This window comes from Nilaparvata lugens, chromosome 2 (genome assembly GCF_014356525.2).
Source record: "Nilaparvata lugens isolate BPH chromosome 2, ASM1435652v1, whole genome shotgun sequence".
Classification (NCBI taxonomy): Eukaryota; Metazoa; Arthropoda; class Insecta; order Hemiptera; family Delphacidae; genus Nilaparvata; species Nilaparvata lugens.
In genome coordinates, this window is record NC_052505.1 from 77018501 (window position 1) to 77044356 (window position 25856).

Here is a 25856-nt window from a genome sequence, read left to right on the forward strand (position 1 = left end):
ACAAAACGGTATGATTAAAGTATACAGAAAGTGAACAGATAATCGATTAAAGGAAGTTTTATTGAAAACTGTAATGTAAAGTTATGCAATAAAATTACAGTAAATGCTCAAAAATGTTGCCATTAACTTCAATGCATCTTTCTGCTCGTTTAAGAATTGCTCTTGTTGCTTTTCGTAGTTATACGGGGCTCTCCTTTAACTGCACAAAGGCTTCATTAATTCGATCAAGTAACGCCTCACGGGAATTTACTTTGACCTCGTAAACATGATCTTTCATCCATCCCCATATGCAGAAGTCCAATGGCGTATGATCTGGTGACCTTGGTGGCCAGTGTATAGGACCACCACGACCGATCCATTTATTTGGGAACTGATGATTTAGATAGGTGGAAACATCATTTGAAAAATGTGGCGGTGCGCCATCATGCTGGAAGTACATCTTGCGTCGCGTTGCAAGAGGAACATCTTCCAGCAATGTCGGTAATTCTTCTTGAAGAAACTGTAAGTACGCCTGACCTGTTAAGCGCTCTAGAAAAATAAACGGTCCAATTAGCTTATCATCAATAACACCACACCATACATTAATGTTAAAACGGTATTGAAAGTTACGTTCAATTGTTGCATGAGGGTTCTCTTCTGCCCATGAATGTTGGTTTCGTAAATTGTTGATACCATCACGAGTGAACTGTGACTCATCGGTAAATAAAATGTACTTGAAGAGTTGACGATGATTGACTAACCAATTGCAGTACTCCAAGCGATGTTCATTGTCTCCTGGTTGTAAATGCTGTACTTTTTGTTTATGGTAGGGATAAAGGTTGTTCTTATTAAGTGTTCTCCAAACTTTACTTTGCGAAACCCTAAACCGCTTTGAAATACGTCTTGTACTAATACCTGGACTACGTTCAACAGCAGCAATAATGTTTTCTTCTACATTAACATCATGTTGGCGAGGGCGGTCAGACTGGATCTTTACGCTTGGAAGTGATCCTGTTTCCCGTAACGTACGAAATGTAGAAATAATGGTTCTAGCATTTGGAATTCTACGATAAGGGTAACGTTGTCTGTATTCTTCCACAGCGATTGTAGCATTGCCTTCACATACACCGTAAATAAACACCATATCGGCGTATTCTTCAGTTGAAAATAAGTATGGCATTACTACTCCAACAATTTAATAATTACTATGGACAAAACAATGCTAACACGGACTAAAATTCAATACGACGAACAGAACAATACACACGTGGACTAAAACTCAGTTGTTACCTCTCAAGGAATAAAATTCTACATTCAAATCACATCATTGTTGATCAGCTGTTATTGTAGTGCCAACTTATGAAAAACAAATTATCCGCTCAACATGTGTATTTTTTTTATTATTTATGTTGTTGTTTATGTTTATTTCTTTATTTTAAAACTGTGTTTTAATATTATTTTATTTTGAAATTTTTAAAAAAAATTGAGTAAAAAATCATTAACTTTTTACAGATCTTTAATAAGAAATCAACAGAGTTATTGTCGGCCAAATGAAAAACGTGTGTTGTTCTGTTTTCAATAAAACTTCCTTTAATCGATTATCTGTTCACTTTCTGTATACTTTAATCATACCGTTTTGTTTAGAATTAAATTTTCTACAAGTTTTGTTCTGAAATTTGATCAGTTTATTGGTAAAATAACAAAGCGATTGCTGGCCAAATGTAAAAATTGTGTTTTTTTACTCAGTGTTTTTGCATTTTACACTGGATTACTCAAAAACTACTCATCTTACAGTTCTGGGACCTGTTCTAATCAATTTTTCAGGTAAAAAACCATAAGAAACAATGGCATTTGCCCCTAAATTTAACTTCCCAGAATTTCAGAGAGTCTTCATTTACTCAGCGGAACTGAAATCCAGGCGAAATCTTTAACCCTGTATAACTCGCTAACGAAACATTTCCGGACCTATGTTTATATAAGTTTTTTTCATTATTTTTACATATAGAATGAGCTCTCAAAGTTACCGCATATCCTCGTGAATCACTCCTGTATATTCCATAGACTTATGATTTGGATACTACAAAGTTATCAAAGTAATAAAAAGAGCTTCTCAGGAAAAACATGTATTTTCTGAAGGTAAATTCTTTTTCGGTATTATCATATTATACCATATGTTGATTTTGAAGGTTAACTGAATAAACTTGGCGAAAATTAGATTTTATTTGTATTATGATGGCTATAACACGGCTATAAGATACTGAAATTTGATGAGGAATCCAATGAAACGGTTTCAAGTTTGCAGCTTCAGTGCGTACCAGTTTTGAGCTATTAAAAAAAGTACAAATTTTTGCATTAAAAAAGGTTAACTGTTTACATGGGAGTGATAGGTACCTATTTCAAAACTATTTGAATTTGTGAATGATGAATTCTGAAAAAAAAGTTCATTCACTTGAAAGCCAAACTTCGACATTTTTCAAGATATTTTAAAAATAAAAGATTTGCCACACTTCAATATTTTTATGTTAGTATTTTTTTGCCTTGCTTAACCTAACATGGAGCATGGTGGCAGACTATCTAAGCGACAGGAGGAGGTTATGGCGGTGATGAATGCCACTTCAGAGGAAAGGAGAGTAACACATCCATTGAGTTCCTCAAGGATCTGTGCTTGGGACGCTGTTAATTCTCATACTCATCAACAATCTGCACCTACAGAACTCTAGTCTGCTGTTTGTTGATAATACTACCATAGTTGGTAAGGGCAGTGGACCCCTGGAAGCTAGACGCTGTGCACAGGAGCTGTTTTCCAAGGCTAAAGAGTGGTTTGCTGCAAACAAACTCAAGTTGAACGAGGACAAGACACAGAAGATGCTTTGTACTCTTAGCACCCACACTCCAGGGGATGAAGCAGTCAATTTGCTTGGCTTTGGAATTGATGCCAAATTAAGTTGGGAGCCGCATATTGACCAGGTATGCAGGAGACTGTCTAGAGTAATCTTCCTGTTCAGAAAAGCTGAGAAGCTCCTGAATCTCAAGAGATTTAATGATTTATCATGCAGTGTTTGGCAGTCATGTGCAGTATGGAATTCTTCTCTGGGGCCATTCTCCACATGTCAATGACATCCTGCTTCTTCAAAAGAAGGCACTGCGGATCCTTACCTACAGTGACTTCATTGCCCATTGTCAACCCATCTTCAGACTCCTGAAAGTGCACACTTCTACAGTAGTATATACACAATGCTCATGCAATGATGGTTAATATTAACAAATAGAATAACAATAAATACATTTGGACGTTTCTACTATAGTATCACAGTTGAGTGATGAAGAGAAGTTGAATTTAGATAACAAGATAATCAGACTAACCAACATTAGTACTTTATAGACAGGTACTAATTATTTACTAACTTATATTTATAGGCACTCATCAAATTCAGTCAATTTATTAAAACGGATTTAATACTAGCCAACTATATCTCTTGTGTTAAATATCTTTTGTGACACATTATGTAAATGGGAAGGCAGTTTGTTGAACAGTTTTGTGATCTCAAAACTATTAAGAGATTTTGTCAGTCTTTGGTGCTGTATATCAATGCGATTTCTGTACTAGTGTAATTGAATGACAAATCATTCTTAACTGCAGACAGGATAGGTTCCTACGGGTATAAATGAGGACATAATATAATTCAAGTTTATCACAGTTGGAATTTTATGATTAATGAACAATGGTTTGCTATGCTCAAGATATGATGAGTTAGTTATAATTCTTAAAGCTTTCTTTTGAATAAGTAGAACATCATTGATCTGAGAAGCATTACCCTAAAGGATGAGGCCATAAGATATTATACTATGAAAGAAAGAAAAATAGGCTGTTCTTAAATATTTCATATAGGTACTACACCGGATAGACTTCTGAGCAAATGAATTACTCTGCTGAGCTTTGAGCTGATATATTTGATATGTGGCTCCCATGTGAGCTTTGAGTCCATATGAATCCCTAAAACTTTCACACTTGCTGGATTATTCACTGGAGGTCCTCTTTTTAAATTAAAATTAAGTTGTTCAGTTTTACTGTTATTAAGAACAAAGCTATTTGCATTGAACCATAGAGATGCTTTTTCCATAGTGAGTTTGCTTTCCTGGCTCAGAATGTTCAGATCATGTTCAGGTTAAAGAAAGTGGTATCATCTGCATACAAAATTGTATCAGTCTTAACGAAAGCTGAAATGTCATTGATCGCAACCAAAAATAAGAAAGGACCAAGTATCGAGCCTTGTGGCACACTGACTCAACCTTCAACAATGACGACTTGTTGCTAATGCTACCTACAGTTACTAGTTGACTACGATTCATTAGGTAGAACTTTAAAAATTTAAGAGCATTCTGACCTGTCCATAATAGCTCATTTTTTCCAAAAGAATCATATGATCAACACAGTCAAATCCCTTACTTATGTCACAGAAGGTGGCCAGAGCATAGTTTCCATGTTCAAATGCTTGCAATACACTCTTAGTTAATTTGAGAAGAGCATCTACAGTAGATTTATTCTTTCTAAAGCCAAATTGAGAAGGTGCTATTATCATTATTATCAGCAACTGTGTTTATAATTTTCCATGCAGCCTGACACCTGTTTTTTGATTTTTCAATGTATTCAGTGTTACAGATTTTTTTTGCTTCTCTTATACCTATTTCTACATTCTATATAAGCAGATTTGGCAGTTTTGAACTTATCATTTAGACTCATTAGTAAAAACATTCGCTGCTTTAGGGCTGCCAACTGTGAACTGTACCAACTGTTTTTCTTATTCTGCTGCATGCCTCTATTGTAAGAAATTTTACAAGCTCTTTCAGGAATGTTATAGTTGAATATTCTTAAAAATTTAGAAAAGAAATATGAAAACAAATCATTAGCTGGGTTTTTTTACTATAATATATATATATATATATATATATATATATATATATTATATATATATATATATATATATATATTATATATAAGTTATCAGACCAGTCAGTACTATACAACGAATTTCTAAATTTATTTATTTTATCAGCAGTCATAGCTCATAGGTCTTGTTTTTACTAGCTTTGATTCGGTATTATATTTTTTAACATTACTACTGTGCAAGCCCAACAGATTCAATGGTCAGAAAATCATGATCCGGTACGGGAAAGGAAGAACCTTATTTGAAACAACAGTACTCCTAATATTAGTAAATATATTATCAAGACAAGCATTATCTCTTGTATTTACAACATTTGAGAAAGTCATGTTTAATTGCCTTAATAAGTTTTTTAGCTCAAAAGAGCTACGTACATCTCTATTAAAGTCAAAATCCAAGTTCACATCTCCACCTACGAATAAATGATAGTTTTTAAATGCTAGCCCATGCAAGAAGTTGAACAGTTCTTCCATTTGTTCCAAGAAAACTCTACTGTTACCATTAGGAGATCTATAAATTGATGTAATTATCAATTTGGAAACACGATTGATAACACATGTGGCTTCAAAGTCCAACTCCCTGCAAAGAAAATCTATATTCAAATGGTCAAAATCCTTAACTGATTTTTTAATAAAGATTGCCACTCCACCTCGAATGTGAAGTGTTCTATAAAAACTATTACAAAGAAAATAAGTTTCTAGTTTTAAGACAGTTGGGACTCTCTACACCAATGTTCACTCACACAATAATATCAATAGCAAACTCATTTAACAAGTCCTTCTTACTTATTAAACCTTGCAATTAATGAAACCCATTCTAATTTTGCAATTCTATTGTTCTGTTCATTACAAAAGGGTTGTGTAAAATTATTCTTATCACATTGAGCATCTAAATTGATTTGATCAGAATAAACACCAATCACAGAATGTCTATCAACAGAAGTGTTGGTGGATTCACGGAGGATCGGCAGCTTGATTGTGGGTTGATTAGTTTGCGCTTTCCTCCCCTTCCCTCTCCCAAAGAGGCAAGATAACCTCTCTCCTCACCCCTCCTTCATCCTCCCGTTTATCTTTCCACCCACCACTTTAAGAAGCGTTGTCGAGAAGTCAACATCTTTTTTGTTTCATGTCTCCCATTCTGTGGCGTTCGAGTTGAACACAATTACCTCGTTTCGTTTTATGATATATGTGCAATATCATATAGGCCTACGCATAAAGACAGGATATCGTCAGCAGTAACTTCTACACACGAGATACAGTCCACTTCCTCGCCAGTTCCAAGGTTAGTGCAAATTAAAGACTTACTTTTGGGGTTGTCGACGTTTTCGTGAATTAAATCTTAACTGTACCCCAATCCATAGGTTTGGGGACAGGACGGGATTACCAAGTGTAATTTGAATCAAATTTTTGCCCATCTATTTTATAAAAAAGAACTAAGTGGAATAGTAATGGGAGGAAATGAGCTCAAATAGAAAATAAATCCTCTACATACTTAACCATCCTATCACCTACATACGCCTTTCCAAAACCATTCAAGTGCAATCCATGATGTGTGAAAAATCTTCCTCTAGGTTAGTAATGTCCATGAATTTTATGTGTGGATATAGGCTACATATTTCAACATTGACCTATTAGTTTCCTTAATCGCGACATTGACGCAGACCAGTCTGGCCAGGTCATACAGAAGAGGATTGGAAAAACAAGAGCATTTGTCCTATACAGTGCCGCCAAACTCCATCCCAACGCTATTAGAACATCTTCAGCTCATTCTTGCTTACATCATTTGAGCCGGCTTGATTATAACAAAGAAAGTCCTTTGTACCAAGCTATCAAGGTTATTGGGTAAGACATCCCGGAACTTTGCACCCGGCTTTACAAAAGAGGTGAAATTGTAGCTGTTAGTCTTCATGAACTCTCTGCAGACATTTCCCCGACTATCAGCGTAATGATGTATTTAGCCTCACAAGTGACACTAGCATTAGATTGTCCGGATTGATTCTTGGTCTTTTGATTAGATTACCTCCTATTACACATTAGGGATTTCACCTTTGACTGTGTTTCTTCATACTTCCCGACTCAAATACAATATTGATCATGTAGGGTCCTCCATTTATTAGTCTCTCCTCGCTCCACAACTTTCTCATTTCTTAAAGCTAAGTTATCCGCCTCCAATGCTTCAATAGAAGTAGACCAAATTCACTCTGTCTTAACAAGGACAAAACCCAAACGTTGAAGTTTGGCTTCACTTCTAGTAGTGACAATACAAAATTTGTGGGTATCATGTTACAAAATAATCTTAAGTGAAAGACTCATGTAAACTTATTATTCAAGAGAGTATCTAAAAGTTTATTTTCATTCAACCGTTTGAAATTTATTGTTAACCCAGCTGTTCTAATTACTGTTCATTATGTGTATGTAATGGCCATTTGTCTTATGGTATTGTTGCCTGGGGGAATGACACTAACATTGAGACTGTTTGTTTGCAGAAGCGTGCAATAAGAGTGATTGCTCATGTCCATGGTCGGACACATTGTATACCTCTATTTCAACAATGAAAATATTGACTGTTACTGCTATTTATACTCTTGAGTGTTTAATGTAATAAAGAAGAATTTGGCATTTATTCCCTTGAATAATACTGTTCATAATCATTTACTAGGAATGCGTCAGCACTTACAGTAAATCAATGTAATTATTCATACACACTAAATGGTTTTATGAGTATGGCATCAGACTGTTTAATAATTTACCTGATAATTTTAAATGTCTAGAGACTAAATGTTTTAAGAGTAGAATACAAACTTTTCTTGTTGAAAAAATGAACTGTTAGATAATATATATGATACATAATCTGTGATCTTATGACTGTTATAACTCATCTATTTTATATGTTTTGACTTTGTTATGCATTTTGAAAAAATGTTACAGCAATAAAAGAATTTTATTTTATTTGATTAACTTACCTAACCTTATCATGCCCAACCTGCTCTTGTAAAATCTAACCTAACTCAGCATTTAACTAACAAACTTGACTCAATTGAATAAAACTTAACCAAAACCTAACCTGACATAACCCAAACCAGCAATTACTAGCCTAACCTAACCTGATCTAACCAAACTTACCATGACCTAACCGACCTTAGTCAATATGACCCAATCAATTCTAACCCAACCTAAAGTAGTCATTGTGATGTATTGAGAATTATTATTTATTGATGTTATATTATAAAGAGAATTATTATTTTATATTATGAAAATATTATTGTGTATAAGTAAGTTGGTAGCATTGCAGCACCAATGTGAAGCCAGCGTTTACTACTTTGAAATGCTTCTCTCTGTTCTGTTCGTGTCTACAAGATGTAGTCAGGAGAATAAATAAATTACGAGAATTCAATGGAACTTATTTATTTATTGTATTCACCAGACCAGTACACCACAAATGAAGTGCTAAAAATAAGTCATCAATTCGTGGAATAGGATACCTATCAACTTTCAAATGCTGATTAATCATAACTGAATAATCGCCACATACTCTTATTTTACCATCAGATTTCAAAACTGGAATGATGGGTGTTCCCCAATCGCTACTCTCAACTGGTTCTAATATTTTAGAACCAGTATAATAATTCTCAATACATCACAGTCATATTCAACAAGACCTAACATGACTCAACCAAATGCTAGCTAATCTAAATATAACCAACCTGATCTAACAAAACCCAACCTAACAATATCTAACATAACCTAATCAAATCTATCCTGTTACAATCAAACTTACCATGACCCAATCAAATCATATTAAATCCAACCTAACCAAGTTCAACCTAAAATAACATTAACTATAAAAATCCAACCCAACCTAACCTAATCATAAGCAAACAGATCTAACCTAAATATTCCTAACCAAGTCAAACCATGTTCAACCTAACACAGGAAAAATTAAACATAACCTAATCAAACCCAATATGAGTTAATTCAACCAAACAACCACTAACCTAACCAAACCAAACTTAAACTAAATAGAATCCAATAATTATATTAATTAAACCTAATAATAAAAAAGGAATCTAACCTAATCATACCTAATCAAGCACTAAACATCGTCAATCTAGCCTAATCCAACCAAGTCCGACCTAACCACTCATAATGATACGAAACCGGACCCAAGCCTAACCTAATCATTTCTTATATCATCACCTATCAAAACCCAATAATGCCAAACCTGACCTAACCAATCCTAACACAACCCTGCATAAGATAGGACTAATTTAGTACCCAATGAGGGTAGCAAAAAATGATTAAGAATGAAAATTTAAATGTATGGAGTGTGCAAATTTTTTTATTTCTCAAATATCTCGAAAAATTTTGAGTTTAGGCTGTCAATTAACAACATTTTTTCTTAAGAATTCATCATTCTACAAATTTCAATAGTTTAAAATTCCTATCAATCACCATATAGGCTAGACCTAAACTAGTTAACCCCTTTTAAAGCAAAAATTTTACATTTTTTTTGCAATATCTCAAAAACCAGTTTGTCCAGCTAATCCTTTGAAATCGACAACAAAGTGATACATGGTTGAACTCGTCTTTACCTCCCCTATCGATCTATGTAGGTCTCAATGCTGGGTTTCGCGACCTATATACTAAAGTGCAGCCTATTTATTCTTGATATAAGTTACTGTCTTTAGGGATCAATAAATGTGTTGGGCAGATTTGTTTTCACTCCCTTGTGAGCATTAATAAAAATATTTCACGATCGCCAGCCACCAGTTATTGGAACAATAAAATAATATAGATATGAATTTTAGCTTTTTTTCTCAGCTTGCCTAAAAAGCTGTGCGATCCAGTCATCCTGTGTTGAAATTTTGCATCTGATCTTAAATTTCAGAAAATAAACTTGTATTTCATTAATTTAAATATATTTTATTCCAAGAAATAAAAAAAAAAAACAAAAATTCCAAGTAGGCTAACTTACTCATTTTCATTTTTTTCTACTCACATCATGTTCTAACAGTAATTTCATTATCAAGTGAGTGAATAAAATAGAATGAAAATTCATTTAATCACTTACTTGATACTGATAGACGTGAGTAATACATTTGAAAAAGGGTTCTTAGATTTTTTTCTATTTCTTGATAATAAGAGTAGCCCTAACAAAAAAGGAAATTTTATTCCAAATATGCTTTCAAGGTTTAATGAGGTTTATCTTCATAAATCATTATTAATTCACTTGGAAAAAAATAAAAAACCCAGATCTTAGGTGAAACAAATTTAAATTTCCGGTATGAAACTCGCCACAGGACCAACTACAATATTATAATATTCCACAACTGACACATGGGTCACAGCAGTCAAATTCATCTCACCTGGCTCACATTTTATATAGAAACTTGCCGAATGAAATAAGAGAGGCGGAGGTGTTTAGTCTAGCTGTGTACAGAAGAAAGTGGACTGGACAGGTGTTTGAATCACATTGGCTGGGAGGCAGCCGAAGCTCTGCTCCGCTCACGTTATATCCGATAACTATCAGAAAGCCAGAACTATCAAAGGATTTGTCATAATGATTTTTTTCTTCTATCAATTCATTACATTATAAAATAAATACATCATTGCAGGACGCAAACTCACAGCCTCCTTCATTCCCTGGGATTTCTTGGCCTACACAAGAAATAAAATCAATCCTAATTTTAGTTAATATTATTATTATTTATCTTTCATTTCTTAACTAAGTATTATTTATTTTTTATTATTTTACTATTATTTGAATTTGTAGTTCATCCATGAAATTATGTAGGCTTATTTGAGTTATAGAGGAAAAATTTATCTACAACCTATCCGAATTTCAGATTATTTGATTTACAGATGAAAATACTTTAGAAATTGCATTTTTGTTCAAATGCTAATTAATTTAGCAATAATGATTCAATCAGAATGAGAACAAGTCAGGTGAGCAAAATAGAAAGACGGTCCATAAGAACCATCATAAATAAAAGTTATCAAAGGAATGAAGTCTGGAGAATTACAACTAATGAGACCGTCTATAAGGAAGTAGAGCCCATCCTCAGTATAATGAAAAAATACAAAGAATTTCTCTTTTTTCCATGTTGTGCGAATGCCTGAGAATCGAGTTCTGAAACAGCTTGTAATGAGTAATTTAAAAAAGAGAAAATGTGGCAAGTACGTTGATGAACTAAAACAGGATCTTCAAGAAATAGGCTTGGAAGTTGAGGATGCCATTCACAAAGTGAAAATAAACCATTTATTTGAAACGCACATATTCAATTTGCCAAAAATGCACAGGGAGATTGTAATCACTGATGCAGGAAGACGACAACGATCCGAGAGAATAAAGAAATATTAGGGTGACCGAAAAGCTTCAGAACCAAACATGATTTTAGTTGATTGACTCAAGTGGTCCAATGTGGCCAAAAAAGATCCAATAATCTCTGTAAGCTTACAACCTAGACAAGAAAACCAAAATACTTATCCAATAGTTTCACTTTTTATAGTTTCAAACGATTGTAGCTCTGCTTTAGACAAGGGAAATGCAGTACGCGCAAGAGGAATTACCTCAGTGGCATAATCAGGCATTAGTGATGCATAATGAGAAAACATACCAATGGTCCTCCTCAGCGTTGCAATGTCTCAAGGTGGAGGTAAATTTTTCAAAGATTCCAATCGGCTGGGGTCAGGCTTGATAGTTTTGTTAGATATATGATAGCCTAAACACATTGATAAATTTCAATGAAAATGAAGACTTCTCATTATTAATTGGCTAGTTAGGCTGTATTTATTTGCAGCTTTGATATACTTTTTCAAGTTTATTTGTATTGTTCTTGTGTTTGTTCCACAGATTGTAACATCATCAAGGTAGGTATAAGTGTCTTGTAGCTGTTCAGACCGTATAACTTGGTCAATTACACGTTGGAACACTGCCACCCCATTAGTGACCCCAAACAGAATACGCTTAAACTGGTAGAGTTGACCACATGCTTCAAATTCTATGTAGTGTTTTTCTTATTTTCTTATCGTAATTTGGTGGTAACCTAACTAGCCTATTAATAATGAGAAGTCTTCATTTTCATTGAAATCGATCAATTTGTTAGGATATTATTTATATATATATATTTTATAACAAAATTATCCAGCCTGACCCCAGCCGATTGGAATCATTGAAAAATTCACCTCCGCCTAGAGACACTGCATCGCTGAGGAGGACCCTTGGTAGGTTTTCACATTATGCATCAGTATAATACCAGATTATGCCACTAAGGTGATTCCTCTTGCGTGTACTGCATTTCCCTTGTCTAAAGCAGAGCTACAATCGTTTGAAAATATAAAAAGTGAAATCATTGGATCTATAGTAAGCTGCATTGACCCTGAAGTACAATTTATTGTGGAAACTGATGCATCTGAGAGCACCATTGCTGCTACTTCGACTCAATCAAACCGTCCAGTTGCATTCTTCTCAAGGATACTTTCACCAGCAACAAAGTCATTCAGTTTCGAAAAAGAAGCACAAGCCATTGTAGAAGCACTGCGGAAATTGCGTCACTACTTGGCTGGCAAACATTTCATTTTACTGAGCAGATGTCGGTAGCTTTCATGTTCGATAACAACCGTCATGACAAAGTAAAAAATAAAAAGATAATGAGGTGGAAACTGGAATTGTCTTGTATTCATTACGATATGTATAATACGGACCTGGCAGGGATAATATGGCTGCTGATGCTCTGTCCAGAGTATGTTCTTTAATCCAAATCAGGAAAATCTATTAGTTGATTTACATGAGTCTCTATGTCACCCAGGTGTAACACGTTTGTGTTAAGTAAAAACTTACCCTACTCAATTGATAAAATTAGATGCATAATAAGCTCCTGCAAAGTGTGTGCTGCTATCAAGCCAAATTCTTCAAACACAAAGAAACTCTGATTAAGCCACTTCTGCATTTGAACGACTAAATATAGATTTTAAGGGCCCCCTGCCTTCATCAAGTCGGAATCGTTATCTATTGGTAGATTAGTTTTTGTTTTCACGGTTCCCTTTTGCTTGCTTATGTTCAGACATTCATCGTCTACAGTTAAATCAAAACGGAAAACCTTGTTTTCTACGTTTGGGGTTCCTAGTTAAATCCATTCAGACAGAGGAACATCATTCATGAGTCAAAAGACTTGAAAAATTATCTAAACTCTCATGGAATTGCAACTAGCAGAACCACTGCTTACAACCCAGCAGGTAATGGACATGTTGAAAGATATAATGGTATTCTATGGAAAATGATAGAGCAGCATTGGAATCACTCAATTTAGAAATAAATCAATAGGAGTCAGTTTTAGAAGATGCTCTTACTCATAAGAACATTACTTTGCACAGCCACAAATCAAACTCCTTGTAAAATCTGACAAAGCATTTTTTGGAACAGTTCCACTTGTTACTCGTTCCGCTACTACGTAGACATCATGTCGTCATTTTTGTCTGTCTGCGCTGACCAGTGACGTCACAGTCATGGTCTACGGTACTGCTTTAGTCAGCTGGTTTTCTTTACTTCTATTCATATTTTTTCGTCAGATTGTTTGCCATTGCAATTTTAATTTTATACTATTCGATTTTTTGGAATTTATCTTGTTTTTTCTTTAGGCATTTACTTTCTAGATATTTGCCACTTTTTACCAAACGTTTGTAGACGTTTCACAATGGGGCTGTCATTTCCGCCTTCCCTTTTTGTTACTACGCCTTTAGCTTGTTTGTTGTCTTTTCAATGGAGGATAGTCGGTGTGTGCATATCGCGCCCGGTCTAAACTTTTCATCTGAATTCATCGGACCTACGAAACGTTTTAAAGTGTGAATTATTCTTCAAATTAATTCGTTTGTTCTATTCTTCAAGTGTGATTCAATTATTCATCGATTCTTCACTCATTTACTCTGTTAAATCTTTGATAACTTTATCAAAATTGCAACTTCGTGTGAGCGTTCATCGCTATTTATTTGATCTACAGAACGTTTTTAAAGTGTGAATTATTCTACAAATTAATTCATTTATCTATTCTTCAATTGTGATTCAATATTCATCGATTGCTTCGCATTTTTGCTCTGATAAACTTTGCTAAGTTCATGACCTCGTGTGAGCGTTCATCGCTATTTATTTGATCTACAGACGTTTTTAAGTGTGAATCATTCTACAATTAATTCATTTATTCTATTCTTCAATTGTGATTAAATCATTCATCGTTGCTTCGCATATTGCTCTGATAACTTGTCAAAAATTACAACCTCGTGTAGGCTTCAATTGCCATTCTTCTACATTGGCTTCACCTCGTGAAACTCAAACTTTCAAGTTCATCACTCTACCGTTTGGAAATCAATCCAAAAATTCCACAACTTGAAGATCGGATTATTCGTTTGGAATTCTACTTGCTCCTGCCTACATTTCCACTGGGGGATTCACCTGCTGTGGTAGACGGTTCCATGCTTGTCATCGCATGGCCAGATCACTTCATCGCTTGCTGATGTCCTGTTCCTGTGGGTATTGCGGAGTCATTGCCTGTCTGCCGGCCGCATCTCCTCTTCAAAATTTTATTCAGGTTATGTAAATCGTTCTATTCAATTTTCATTTACGTATATACTTATTGATTGATTAATGTCTATCTTGACATCCTTTCACTGAGGCCACCGACGCCTACTTATTGTTTGGTTAATGTCTATCTTGACATTCAATTCACTAAGGCCACCGACGCCTATTAATTCATTGTATTTAACAGCTACCCTTGGCTTTACAAGTGATTTTCTGAGGCCACTGACGCCTATATAATTGTATTCAATAGTAGCAACTATTAATTTATTGGATTTGACAGCTACCCTTGGCTTTACAAGTGATTTTCTGAGGCCACTGTCGCCTATTAATCGTTCTAATTGATGTCTATCTTGACACTCAATTCATTGAAGGCCCATGTCGCCTCTATATTCAACCTGGACAATCTTCACATTGTATTTATTAGCTACCTTAGCTCTTAAGTGATATTTTAAGGCCAGTGACGCCTATTAATTTGTTTTATTAATGTCTATCTTGACATTCAATTCACTGAGGCCACCGACGCCTATTAATTCATTGGATTTGACAGCTACCCTTGGCTTTCAAGTGATTTTCTAAGGCCACTGACGCCTAATTATCGTTCGATGATGTCTATCTTGACATTCAAATCACTGAAGGCCTATGCCGCATATATTTTTGTGTATTTACCTGTTGAGCATTATTTACAGCTTATCGTCATTTTTAATCATTAATATTGTACCTACAGCAATAACCTTCATTATAGCACTCAATTTATATTCATTTCAGGTATCATTAATACTACCTTTTCGATTATTGTCAGGCTTCAATGGTCATTAATGTCATTGACCTAATTTCATTTAAATTTTGTATTTCTCTACGTTTTTTCACATGTTGTAATTTACCCAAGATATTTAACTTAATCTACTTACAATTTTTTGTATGTGCCATCTGCCTATTTTATTTTATTGATCCCAAGATATTTGACACAATTGTTTTTGTATGTGGCCATCTGCCTATTATTATTTATTGATCCCAAGATATTTGACACAATTGTTTTTGTATGTGGCCATCTTAAATCTCATCTTGTTGATTCATTTAGTCTTTTATTGGCGTACTTACCACACTTCAAGCTATCAGTATTTTTATGCACAGAATTCAAAGATTTATTTGTAGGTATTTATACCAACTACATTCACAGTCCACTGCCTGCCCTTGGATTCGTCACTCCTCATGAGCGTATCTCCTTAAATTAAATTAATTATATTTTATTTAAGTAATTCGAATTGGATTTTGGTTGATTTACAGCATTTAATTAGGATTTTTGTTATTGGTAATTATTTGATTTAACCCTGAATGATATTGATATGCAACTAAAAGTACAAATTAAAAAAACTAAAAGTACTAAAACTAAAGTTTTTTTTTTTCAACTAAAGTAACTTAAAAATGAGAAGTGACTTGAGTTATACGTTGATGATGATGAGGTGAGAATGCTAAGGTGGATTTGAAGGGTGGGATGACAATATTGACAAAAGTCAAAGAAAAAAAAGAAAAATGAATCATTTTCAAATTAACATTATATGTATAGGAGAATCACAATTATTGACTTGGGAAAAATTCTAGTTTTTTGTATCCACATCAGATTCTCTAAATACAGTAGAATCTTGAAATAGTTTCACTCACTAAAACTATTATATTATTAATTTCAGGTGGTGTGACAGGTAATGGATTGGAGACACAAAATGATTATAAGGTTACAGAGTATAAGGAAAGCTAGACCACAGCGTAAAACGTGAGTTTCTCTGATGTTTATATTTTCTGTTGTTTGTTTTTAATTCTCATGTGAATGTTGCACTTGAACGTTTTTCTGTATGTTCCCCTGACACACTCATGGTGCGTAAGTTACACACAGCTAGTGCTACCTAAGCTCTTTAGAGATACAGCTCTGAACTGAGCAAGTACAGTGCAGTACAGATGTAAGCTGTAGGATAGATATGAGAAAAACTATAGCGAGATTCACGTTATGAAGTCAGCACCTGATCAACATTGGTTTGCTATTCTTGTCTGTCATTTGATAATCTGAATCCATATGCAGCTCCCACAGTGAACTTCTGTGGCACAGTAATTCAGGCAAACCCTCATCCAACCTATCTGAGGATCACCCTGGACAGAACTCTCACTTTTCGTGAGCACCTGGGGAAAGTGAAAAAGAAAATAACAACCAGGGTGAACTTGTTGCAGAAGCTAGCTGGATCATCCTGGGGCAGTAGTGCAAACACTCTCAGAACTGCAGCTTTGGCGCTTGTCTACAGTGCTGCAGAGTATGGTGCCCCTGTTTGGATGAGAAGCTGCCATAACTCATCTGGTGGACAGTGCTAAATAGTGCAATGCGCGTGGTCATGGTTGTTGATGCCAACAGAAACCAATTGGCTTCCAGTTCTCAGTCACATCCCACCCCTACAACTGACAACTGAGAAGAGAGGAGATTGCTATAAGGGAGGTGACGAAGATCGATGCAATGCTAAAGGTGCGTACAGACTTTCGCTCTGCTCCGCAACCGAACGTCACTCCAGCAGAGCGATTGATGATCGACCGGCGAGCAAGAGTGGTTCGACCGGGGAACGCGAGAAGATCTAACATCTTCCGTAACGTACATGATGGGTGCGTGGGCGGAGCGACTGTGGTTCGATGGTTGTACGAGGGCGGTACGAGGGAGGAGCTTGCTCGGTGCGGGTTGGAAGCGCGAATATGTATACGCAGCTTTACACTTCCAATACATATGGATCTACATCCAGATTCTCCTGCTGCATTGCGCCTTAAATCCAGAAAGTCAATCTGGCTTTACCCCTATGAAGCAGGATTTGCAAACTCCACAGCACAGAAGTGGACTGATATGTGGAATCTCAGGAGGTGAAAAATAAAGAACTTGTGTCTGATCCAGGCAGCAGAGTTCCGGATTTGAGTTGCCCCGAAACACGGGAGCTGCCTAGGTCTTTGTGAACTCGATACAGTTAGCCCAGTCAATAAGGTTTGTTCGATACAAAAAAATTAAAGCTGAATCTCTCACCATCGATAGAACCATCCCAGATGGTCATCCCCCAAAGTCCCAAGAAATCCCCCTGCAGCTTCATCCCCCAGCACCCTTAAAGTTGGAAAATGCAGGTGTCACGGAAAATCAATTATCTCTGTAACCATCCATCTTAGAAAGCCCCATTATACGTCTATCGATTTGTTACATTATAGGCTACAATATTGTTCCTTTTCATTTTTTCGATTAAACCTACAGTTTTCTCGATAAAACTATATGTATGTCGAAATTTCAGTTTTTTTTATTTGCATTTTTAGTTTTCTTCGATTTACTTCTCAGCAAGTGATTTTTTGGATAAATGAACTCTACAAAACATTTAGCCTCTCTTATTGCGAATCCATTGATGTATATATTCATGTATTTAAGATTTAATTTAACGCTGTAGGAGGGGAACAGCCGACGCGGCACCGAGCGGCTGAGCCGTCTCACCGTGCTTAACGACTGCTTTTCCGGCGCTTTGACGCTCGCAACTATTCATTCTTTTATTGTATTCAGCATGCGTTGAATCCTCAATTCCAAGTCTGAAACCCCTGTATCGCCAAATTACCAAGCTTTTGATAATATTTTTCAATATTTTACCGTCATTTATATATGTATATTTAATAGTATAATGCTTTTGGTAATATATTAAGTGTCAGATTCCATCATATAAGTTTTGTCAGCTTAGGTTCAATTGTATTAGTTTTCCAGTTTTTTTGAACTGCACGTGTGCTGAAATCATATGTCTGAAAATCGATTTCAGTTCAACAATGGCCGAATTCAACATGACCAGTTTAACAATTTTGTGATCGAGTGTTGAATATTAGTCGGTACGTTCGTGTCTTTGCTCTTTAGTTTTTTAATAAGTGGAATTATAGTCCTGAATTGAAGAATAACTCATGTGTCATTAATTGTGTGATTCAATTTGTTTCATAATTATTATAATTTAGTTGACACAATATTATTTGCTATTTGAAAATTGTATTATACGAGAGTAGTCGGTCTGTTCGAAGACTGACCACTCAATTTAAAACTCAATAATTTTTTTTTTGTCTCTGACACTGCAATATTCTTCAATTATTAATAGAAGATGATGAATGGACAAACTAGTTTTTTGTGATAAAGAACTTCAGAACGATGTGTTGTCGTGGAAAAAGGATTGAAATTAATAATTGAGGTGAGTCTACAACTCGATGATGGTATTAAATAATAAGTTGAATGGATTTACTAGTATCTCTGTTCATAAAACTTGCAGGCAGAGATATACTCATCCATCAAGGATTCATCTGTATCAAGAGAAAAAGAAAAACATGTAAATAATCCTCCATTGTGTCCATTGGAATGTTTGGACAATGAATTTAATTTCAAAAATGATTGTTCTTGTGTGAAAACCCAGGTATTTTCGATCCTAAAACCCGCATTCTAGTCGAAAATCTGTACATTTGGTTTCGACTTTAGAGATAAGAGATAATTTATTTAAAAAATGTGATGAACGAATGATGATTGGGTTAGGAAAGTTAAAAGTAAACTTCTTAATGTGACGGATCTTGTAGCACCCGAAGCTCGACATCATAGAAATTACTTTAACGATTTCTATAGAGGTTCTCAAGGTAGCAATAGTGTAGGGAGACCAAGTATCACTGGTGAGGGGATCATCAAACTTCGTGAGTATATAGAAAAAGTGATGAGTGTCAGTTTACTGTGGATGAGCAACAGGGTAAAATGATTGAACTTTCCAATGGTAAGGAGAATTATTCTCAAAAATATTTCAGAGAAGTTCTGACAGATCACTTCAAGAATCGCTTGCATTTTCAAAAACTGGGGGAAAAGTGAACATATTGAGCTCTTTATATACAACAAAAGAAATAATTGGGAGAATTACTGGTGGTAAATACAGAGATCATGAAGAAGAACGAATGAGGATAGTCTATCTGCAGCTGATATCATCAAAGAAGATATTCAGAAAATTCAGTACGAGTCGAATCAGTATCCCAGTATGGAGGACACATTGATTGATAGATTTAAAAATTTAAGGAAAGCTCTTCTTTTTGCTCAGGCCGTGACTGGTTGTGATACCACATCTTCATTTTTTGGTTTAGGTCAGTTGAGAGAAATGGATATGTTGAAATCAGCTGAAATACTCGAATCAACAGAGATTTTTCTGAGAGAAAATTCATTGAAGGAGGAATTGATTTTGGCAGGTGAGAAATTTTTTATGAAATTGTATACATTGAACAAATTTTCCTCTCTGAATGAAGCTCGATATTACAAATTCTGGCTCTTACTAAAGAGTTCATTGAAAAGTGACTTCAATCTTGCCAAGCTGCCACCAACCACAGAAGCTTACCACCAGCACCTCTTGCGAGTATATTTACAAGTCCAAAGATGGTTGGAAAATAGGCTCTCTGCCACGGATTGGGGATGGAAAGTTGAGAACGTGAGGCAGCTTGGAAATAACAAGAAATCCTTAAAGCCAGTAGTTTCAATAGAACAATTTGCGCCCGAAGAGATTCTCCATCAATGCTCTTGCGCTTGTAAAATGAATGTGGCAAGCATTGTGGTTGCAGAAGAGCAGACATGATTTGTTCTGCTATGTGTGAAAAATTGTAATGAACTCTCATGCTCGAATTCAGCAATCTGCCTTGAAGAAGAAAGTATGGATGCATATTCAACAGAATAAATGGAATAGATTTATGATGTATAATGTATGATATTGTATGATAGATAATGCATATGTGAATGGAATAGATGTGTATATAATGTATGATACTGTATGATATGCATATGTAAATGGAATAGATGTGTATATAATGTATGATACTGTATGATAATGCATATGTGAATGGAATAGATGTGTATGTAATGTATGATACTGTATGATAATGCATATGTAAATGGAATAGATGTGTATATAATGTATAATAGTGTATGCTAATGCATAATATGTGTGTAAAATGGTCTTTTTTGTAGATATTGACATAGAGGTAGGGTAGTTGGATAGGGTGGGGGTGGGTCTGTGATGCTGATCAGCTCGTATATCATGTGATAATTCTAGCAAAAGCTGCCATTAAGTCAGTCCGGACACGGCGGGTCCATAGGTGGTGGATAATGGAGAAACTTTTACAATTTCAATAAGGTTTGTTCGATACGAAAAAAATTAAAGCTGAATCTCTCACCATCGATAGAACCATCCCAGATGGTCATTCCCCAAAAGTCCCAAGAAATCCCCTGCAGCTTCATCCCCCAGCACCCTTAAAGTTGGAAAATGCAGGTGTCACGGAAAATCAATTATCTCTGTTAACCATCCATCTTAGAAAGCCCCATTATACGTCTATCGAGTTGTTACATTATAGGCTACAATATGTTCCTTTTCATTTTTTCGATTAAACCTACAGTTTTCTCGATAAAACTATATGTATGTCGAAATTTCAGTTTTTTTTATTGCATTTTTAGTTTTCTTCGATTTACTTCTCAGCAAGTGATTTTTGGATAAATGAACTCTACAAAACATTTAGCCTCTCTTATTGCGAATCCATTGATGTATATATTCATGTATTTAAGATTTAATTTAACGCTGTAGGAGGGGAACAGCCGACGCGGCACCGAGCGGCTGAGCCGTCTCACCGTGCTTAACGACTGCTTTTCCGGCGCTTTGACGCTCGCAACTATTCATTCTTTTATTGTATTCAGCATGCGTTGAATCCTCAATTCCAAGTCTGAAACCCCTGTATCGCCAAATTACCAAGCTTTTGATAATATTTTTCAATATTTTACCGTCATTTATATATGTATATTAATAGTATAATGCTTTTGGTAATATATTAAGTGTCAGATTCCATCATATAAGTTTTGTCAGCTTAGGTTCAAATTGTATTAGTTTTGCCAGTTTTTTTGAACTGCACGTGTGCTGAAATCATATGTCTGAAAATCGATTTCAGTTCAACAATGGCGAGTTCAGCATGACCAGTTTTAACCATTTTGTGATCGAGTGTTAGAATATTAGTCGGTACGTTCGTGTCTTTGCTCTTTAGTTTTTTAATAAGTGGAATTATAGTCCTGCATTGAAGAATAACCATGTGTCATAATTGTGTGATTCAATTTGTTTCATAATTATTATAATTTAGTTAACGCAATATTATTTGCTATTGAAAATTGTATTATACGAGAGTAGTCGGTCTGTTCGAAGACTGACCACTCAATTTAAAACTCAATAATTATTTTTTTGTCTCTGACACTGCAATATTCTTCAATTATTATAGAAGATGATGAATGGATAAACTAGTTCATTGTGTGTTTTTTGTGATAAAGAACTTCAGAACGATGTGGTTGTCGTGGAAAAAGGATTGAAATTAATAATTGAGGTGAGTCTACAACTCGATGATGGTATTAATAATAAGTTGAATGGATTTACTAGTATCTCTGTTCATAAAACTTGCAGGCAGAGATATACTCATCCATCAAGGATTCAATCTGTATCAAGAGAAAAAGAAAAACATGTAAATAATCCTCCATTGTGTCCATTGGAATGTTTGGACAATGAATTTAATTTCAAAAATGATTGTTTCTTGTGTGAAAAACCAGGTATTTTCGATCCTAAAACTCCGCATTCTAGTCGAAAATCTGTACATTTGGTTTCGACTTTAGAGATAAGAGATAATTTATTTAAAAAATGTGATGAACGAAATGATGATTGGGTTAGGAAAGTTAAAAGTAAACTTCTTAATGTGACGGATCTTGTAGCACCCGAAGCTCGATATCATAGAAATTACTTTAACGATTTCTATAGAGGTTCTCAAGGTAGCAATAGTGTAGGGAGACCAAGTATCACTGGTGAGGGGATCATCAAACTTCGTGAGTATATAGAAAAAGTGATGAGTGTCAGTTTACTGTGGATGAGCTACAGAGTAAAATGATTTAACTTTCCAATGGTAAGGAGAATTATTCTCAAAAATATTTCAGAGAAGTTCTGACAGATCACTTCAAGAATCGCTTGCATTTTCAAAAACTGGGGGAAAAGTGAACATATTGAGCTCTTTATATACAACAAAAGAAATAATTGGGAGAATTACTGGTGGTAAATACAGAGATCATGAAGAAGAACGAATGAGGATAGTTCTATCTGCAGCTGATATCATCAAAGAAGATATTCAGAAAATTCAGTACGAGTCGAATCAGTATATCCCAGTATGGAGGACACATTGATTGATAGATTAAAAATTAAGGAAAGCTCTTCTTTTTGCTCAGGCCGTGACTGGTTGTGATACCACATCTTCATTTTTGGTTTAGGTCAGTGAGAGAAATGGATATGTTGAAATCAGCTGAAATACTCGATCAACAGAGATTTTTCTGAGAGAAAATTCATTGAAGGAGGAATTGATTTTGGCAGGTGAGAAATTTTTTATGAAATTGTACATTGAAAAATTTTCCTCTCTGAATGAAGCTCGATATTACAAATTCTGGCTTACTAAAAAGAGTTCATTGAAAAGTGACTTCAATCTTGCCAAGCTGCCACCAACCACAGAAGCTTACCACCAGCACCTCTTGCGAGTATATTTACAAGTCCAAAGATGGTTGGAAAATAGGCTCTCTGCCACGGATTGGGGATGGAAAGTTGAGAACGTGAGGCAGCTTGGAAATAACAAGAAATCTTAAAGCCAGTAGTTTCAATAGAACAATTTGCGCCCGAAGAGATTCTCCATCAATGCTCTTGCGCTTGTAAAAATGAATGTGGCAAGCATTGTGGTTGCAGAAGAGCAGACATGATTTGTTCTGCTATGTGTGAAAAAATTGTAATGAAACTCGCATGCTCGAATTCAGCAATCTGCCTTGAAGAAGAAAGTATGGATGCTTATTCAACAGCATAAATGGAATAGATGTATGATGTATAATGTATGATATTGTATAATAGATAATGCATATGTGAATGGAATAGATGTGTATATAATGTATGATACTGTATGATAATGCATATGTAAATGGAATAGATGTGTATATAATGTATGATACTGTATGATAATGCATATGTGAATGGAATAGATGTGTATGTAATGTATGATACTGTGATAATGCATATGTAAATGGAATAGATGTGTATATAATGTAATAGTGTATGCTAATGCATAATATGTGTGTAAAATGGTCTTTTTGTAGATATTGACATAGATGTAGGGTCATTTTTTCCTTCTGAATGTAATATTGAACTTGATTATCTCATGTTTCCAACTAATATTTATGGCTAGCTGGATCAAGTATTCAACCTGGGTAGAATGGCTTTATGACGTCTATGAAAAGTAAGGAAAGAAACTGTGAGACCACATACGTTTTAGGACTACCTTTCATCAATCTGAGCCCTAGCAATCCATCAACAATTTTCAGTGCACTCTCGTTTGCATCAGAACAATGCCGGAAAAGGAATAGCTCTTGTATAGTGACTTTTGATCAACCATTGTTTCTTAAGGCATCAGAAATTATAGCTTCTGCCGAACAAGATAGTGACTTGGCGAGGATTGCAGTAAGGCTTGGAGGTTTCCATCTATTGATGTCTTTTCTAGCATCAATAGGGAAAATAATGGAGGGCAGTGGTTTGGAAGAGCTGTGGGCCACTGTGTATGGGCAATCCACAATTAATCACATGTTAAATGGACATTCTTATGCAAGATGTGTGAGAGCTTATAATCTGACTGCCGCTGCTCTACTAAATGTAATGAAGGACAGTTTTCCAGATGTGAAAGAATTGCTCGATTCTTTAGAAAAAAATTCAACTTCTTAGAAATGAGAGGGAGGAATCAGATATTCTTCAAGAAGCAGATGTCATTGAAGTCTTGAGGAAGGTGAATGAATGCTTCAATCACATAAAATCCTTGAGCAGGACAACAAGGCTGTGGGTGAATCTTATGAAGTGCATCGATCTTATCATGAAATTCATTTTTGCTGAGCGTACAGGGAATTGGGACTTGCATATAAGCACTACTGTAGAGATGCTGCCATATTTTCATGCTGCAGGACATCTACCATATGCCAAGTCAGCTCAACTTTACGTTCAAAACATGACAAAAATAGAATCAAAACTTTCTACAACAGATTTTAAGAATTTCAAAGAAAATGTTTTTTCACTGTTCGACGAAAAAAGGCATATTAGTCAGGAACATGGACCGATATGTGCATAGAGCAGAATGTGATGCGACCAATGAAAGCTGTTGGTGGTCTCACTCATGGTAGGGGTATAACCAGCAGCACTCTCTCCAAATAGATTGTGGGTACACCCTACTTTCTCAAAGAACACGAGGCAATCGAAGACTTTCTCGGGACTTCTATACAATACAACGAGCAGCACGCAGAATTAAGAGAGTCGAGGAAGCTGATAGATTCACGAGATTTGAATAAATTCACAACTTGGCTGAATCAACAAAATCCATTTGCGCAGCTCTCCGGTGAACTTGTGTCATTGGCTACTGGTTTTGTTTGTGATGACTCGGTTAATTGTGATCAGGCTTATGAAATAGGGCTCACAACTTTGAAGAGAATCGAAGGAAAAACTTTTGGAGAGCTCATATTGCACAGAAAGGACATGGTAAAAACCCAAAATGAATAAAAAAAGTGAAATGTCGATCTAAAGAAGTTTTGTGAACTCACAACAGCTCTTTAATCGCATATTGTGTGTTTGTGACAGTCCAACAAAATTGAAAATGTATTTAGAATACGATCTCTCATCCCTCCACCATCTATATTCGACGATTTCACGCTTCGGAAGGGCACAAAATCCTCAGCAATGAAGATATTTGAGGAAGGTATTGTGATTGGAATGAGTTTCAATAATCCTTATTATGTTTTGGATGGAGGTCATCTGCTTCATCATGTGATTTGGACAAAAAATTCAACGTATGGAGAAATCTTGAAAACTTATAACCGGTATGTGAATGAAAAATATGGTAGAAATGTTGTGATTGTTTTTGACGGCTATCCTGATGAACCAACCACGAAAAATGAGGAGCAGAATCGAAGGTCAAAATCTTCATGCGATATCCGTTTCGAAGAAACACAGTATCTGTCATTCCAAAGGAAAACTTTTTAGGAAACAAGAACAATAAGAAACGCTTTTCAGATTATCTGCAGTTGGAGCTACAAGAGCATGGTTTGAGAGTGGTCAAAGCGCTGGACGACGCCGATTTAGACATTGGAACAACAGCAATCAATGAAATCAGACCTGATTGTGAAGTAGTAGTTGTGAGCTCAGACACTGATGTCATTATGCTTCTAATTGCATTGGCCCCTGCTTCAGGAAGCAATATATTTTTCCAAAAGAGAATGGTTCATCTGTAATG

General features: G+C 35.3%; 1 protein-coding gene across 1 annotated transcript in view; it reads left to right on the forward strand.

The window, feature by feature from the left end:
- The first annotated feature begins 2531 nt into the window (after window positions 1–2531).
- LOC120349692 (RNA polymerase II subunit A C-terminal domain phosphatase-like) overlaps window positions 2532–25856 on the forward strand; it is a 36364-nt gene continuing 13039 nt past the window's right edge. Inside the window, 2 exon segments of the mRNA XM_039420203.1 lie at window positions 2532–2609; window positions 2692–2946. Of these exon segments, the coding sequence (XP_039276137.1) occupies window positions 2532–2609; window positions 2692–2946 (333 nt within the window).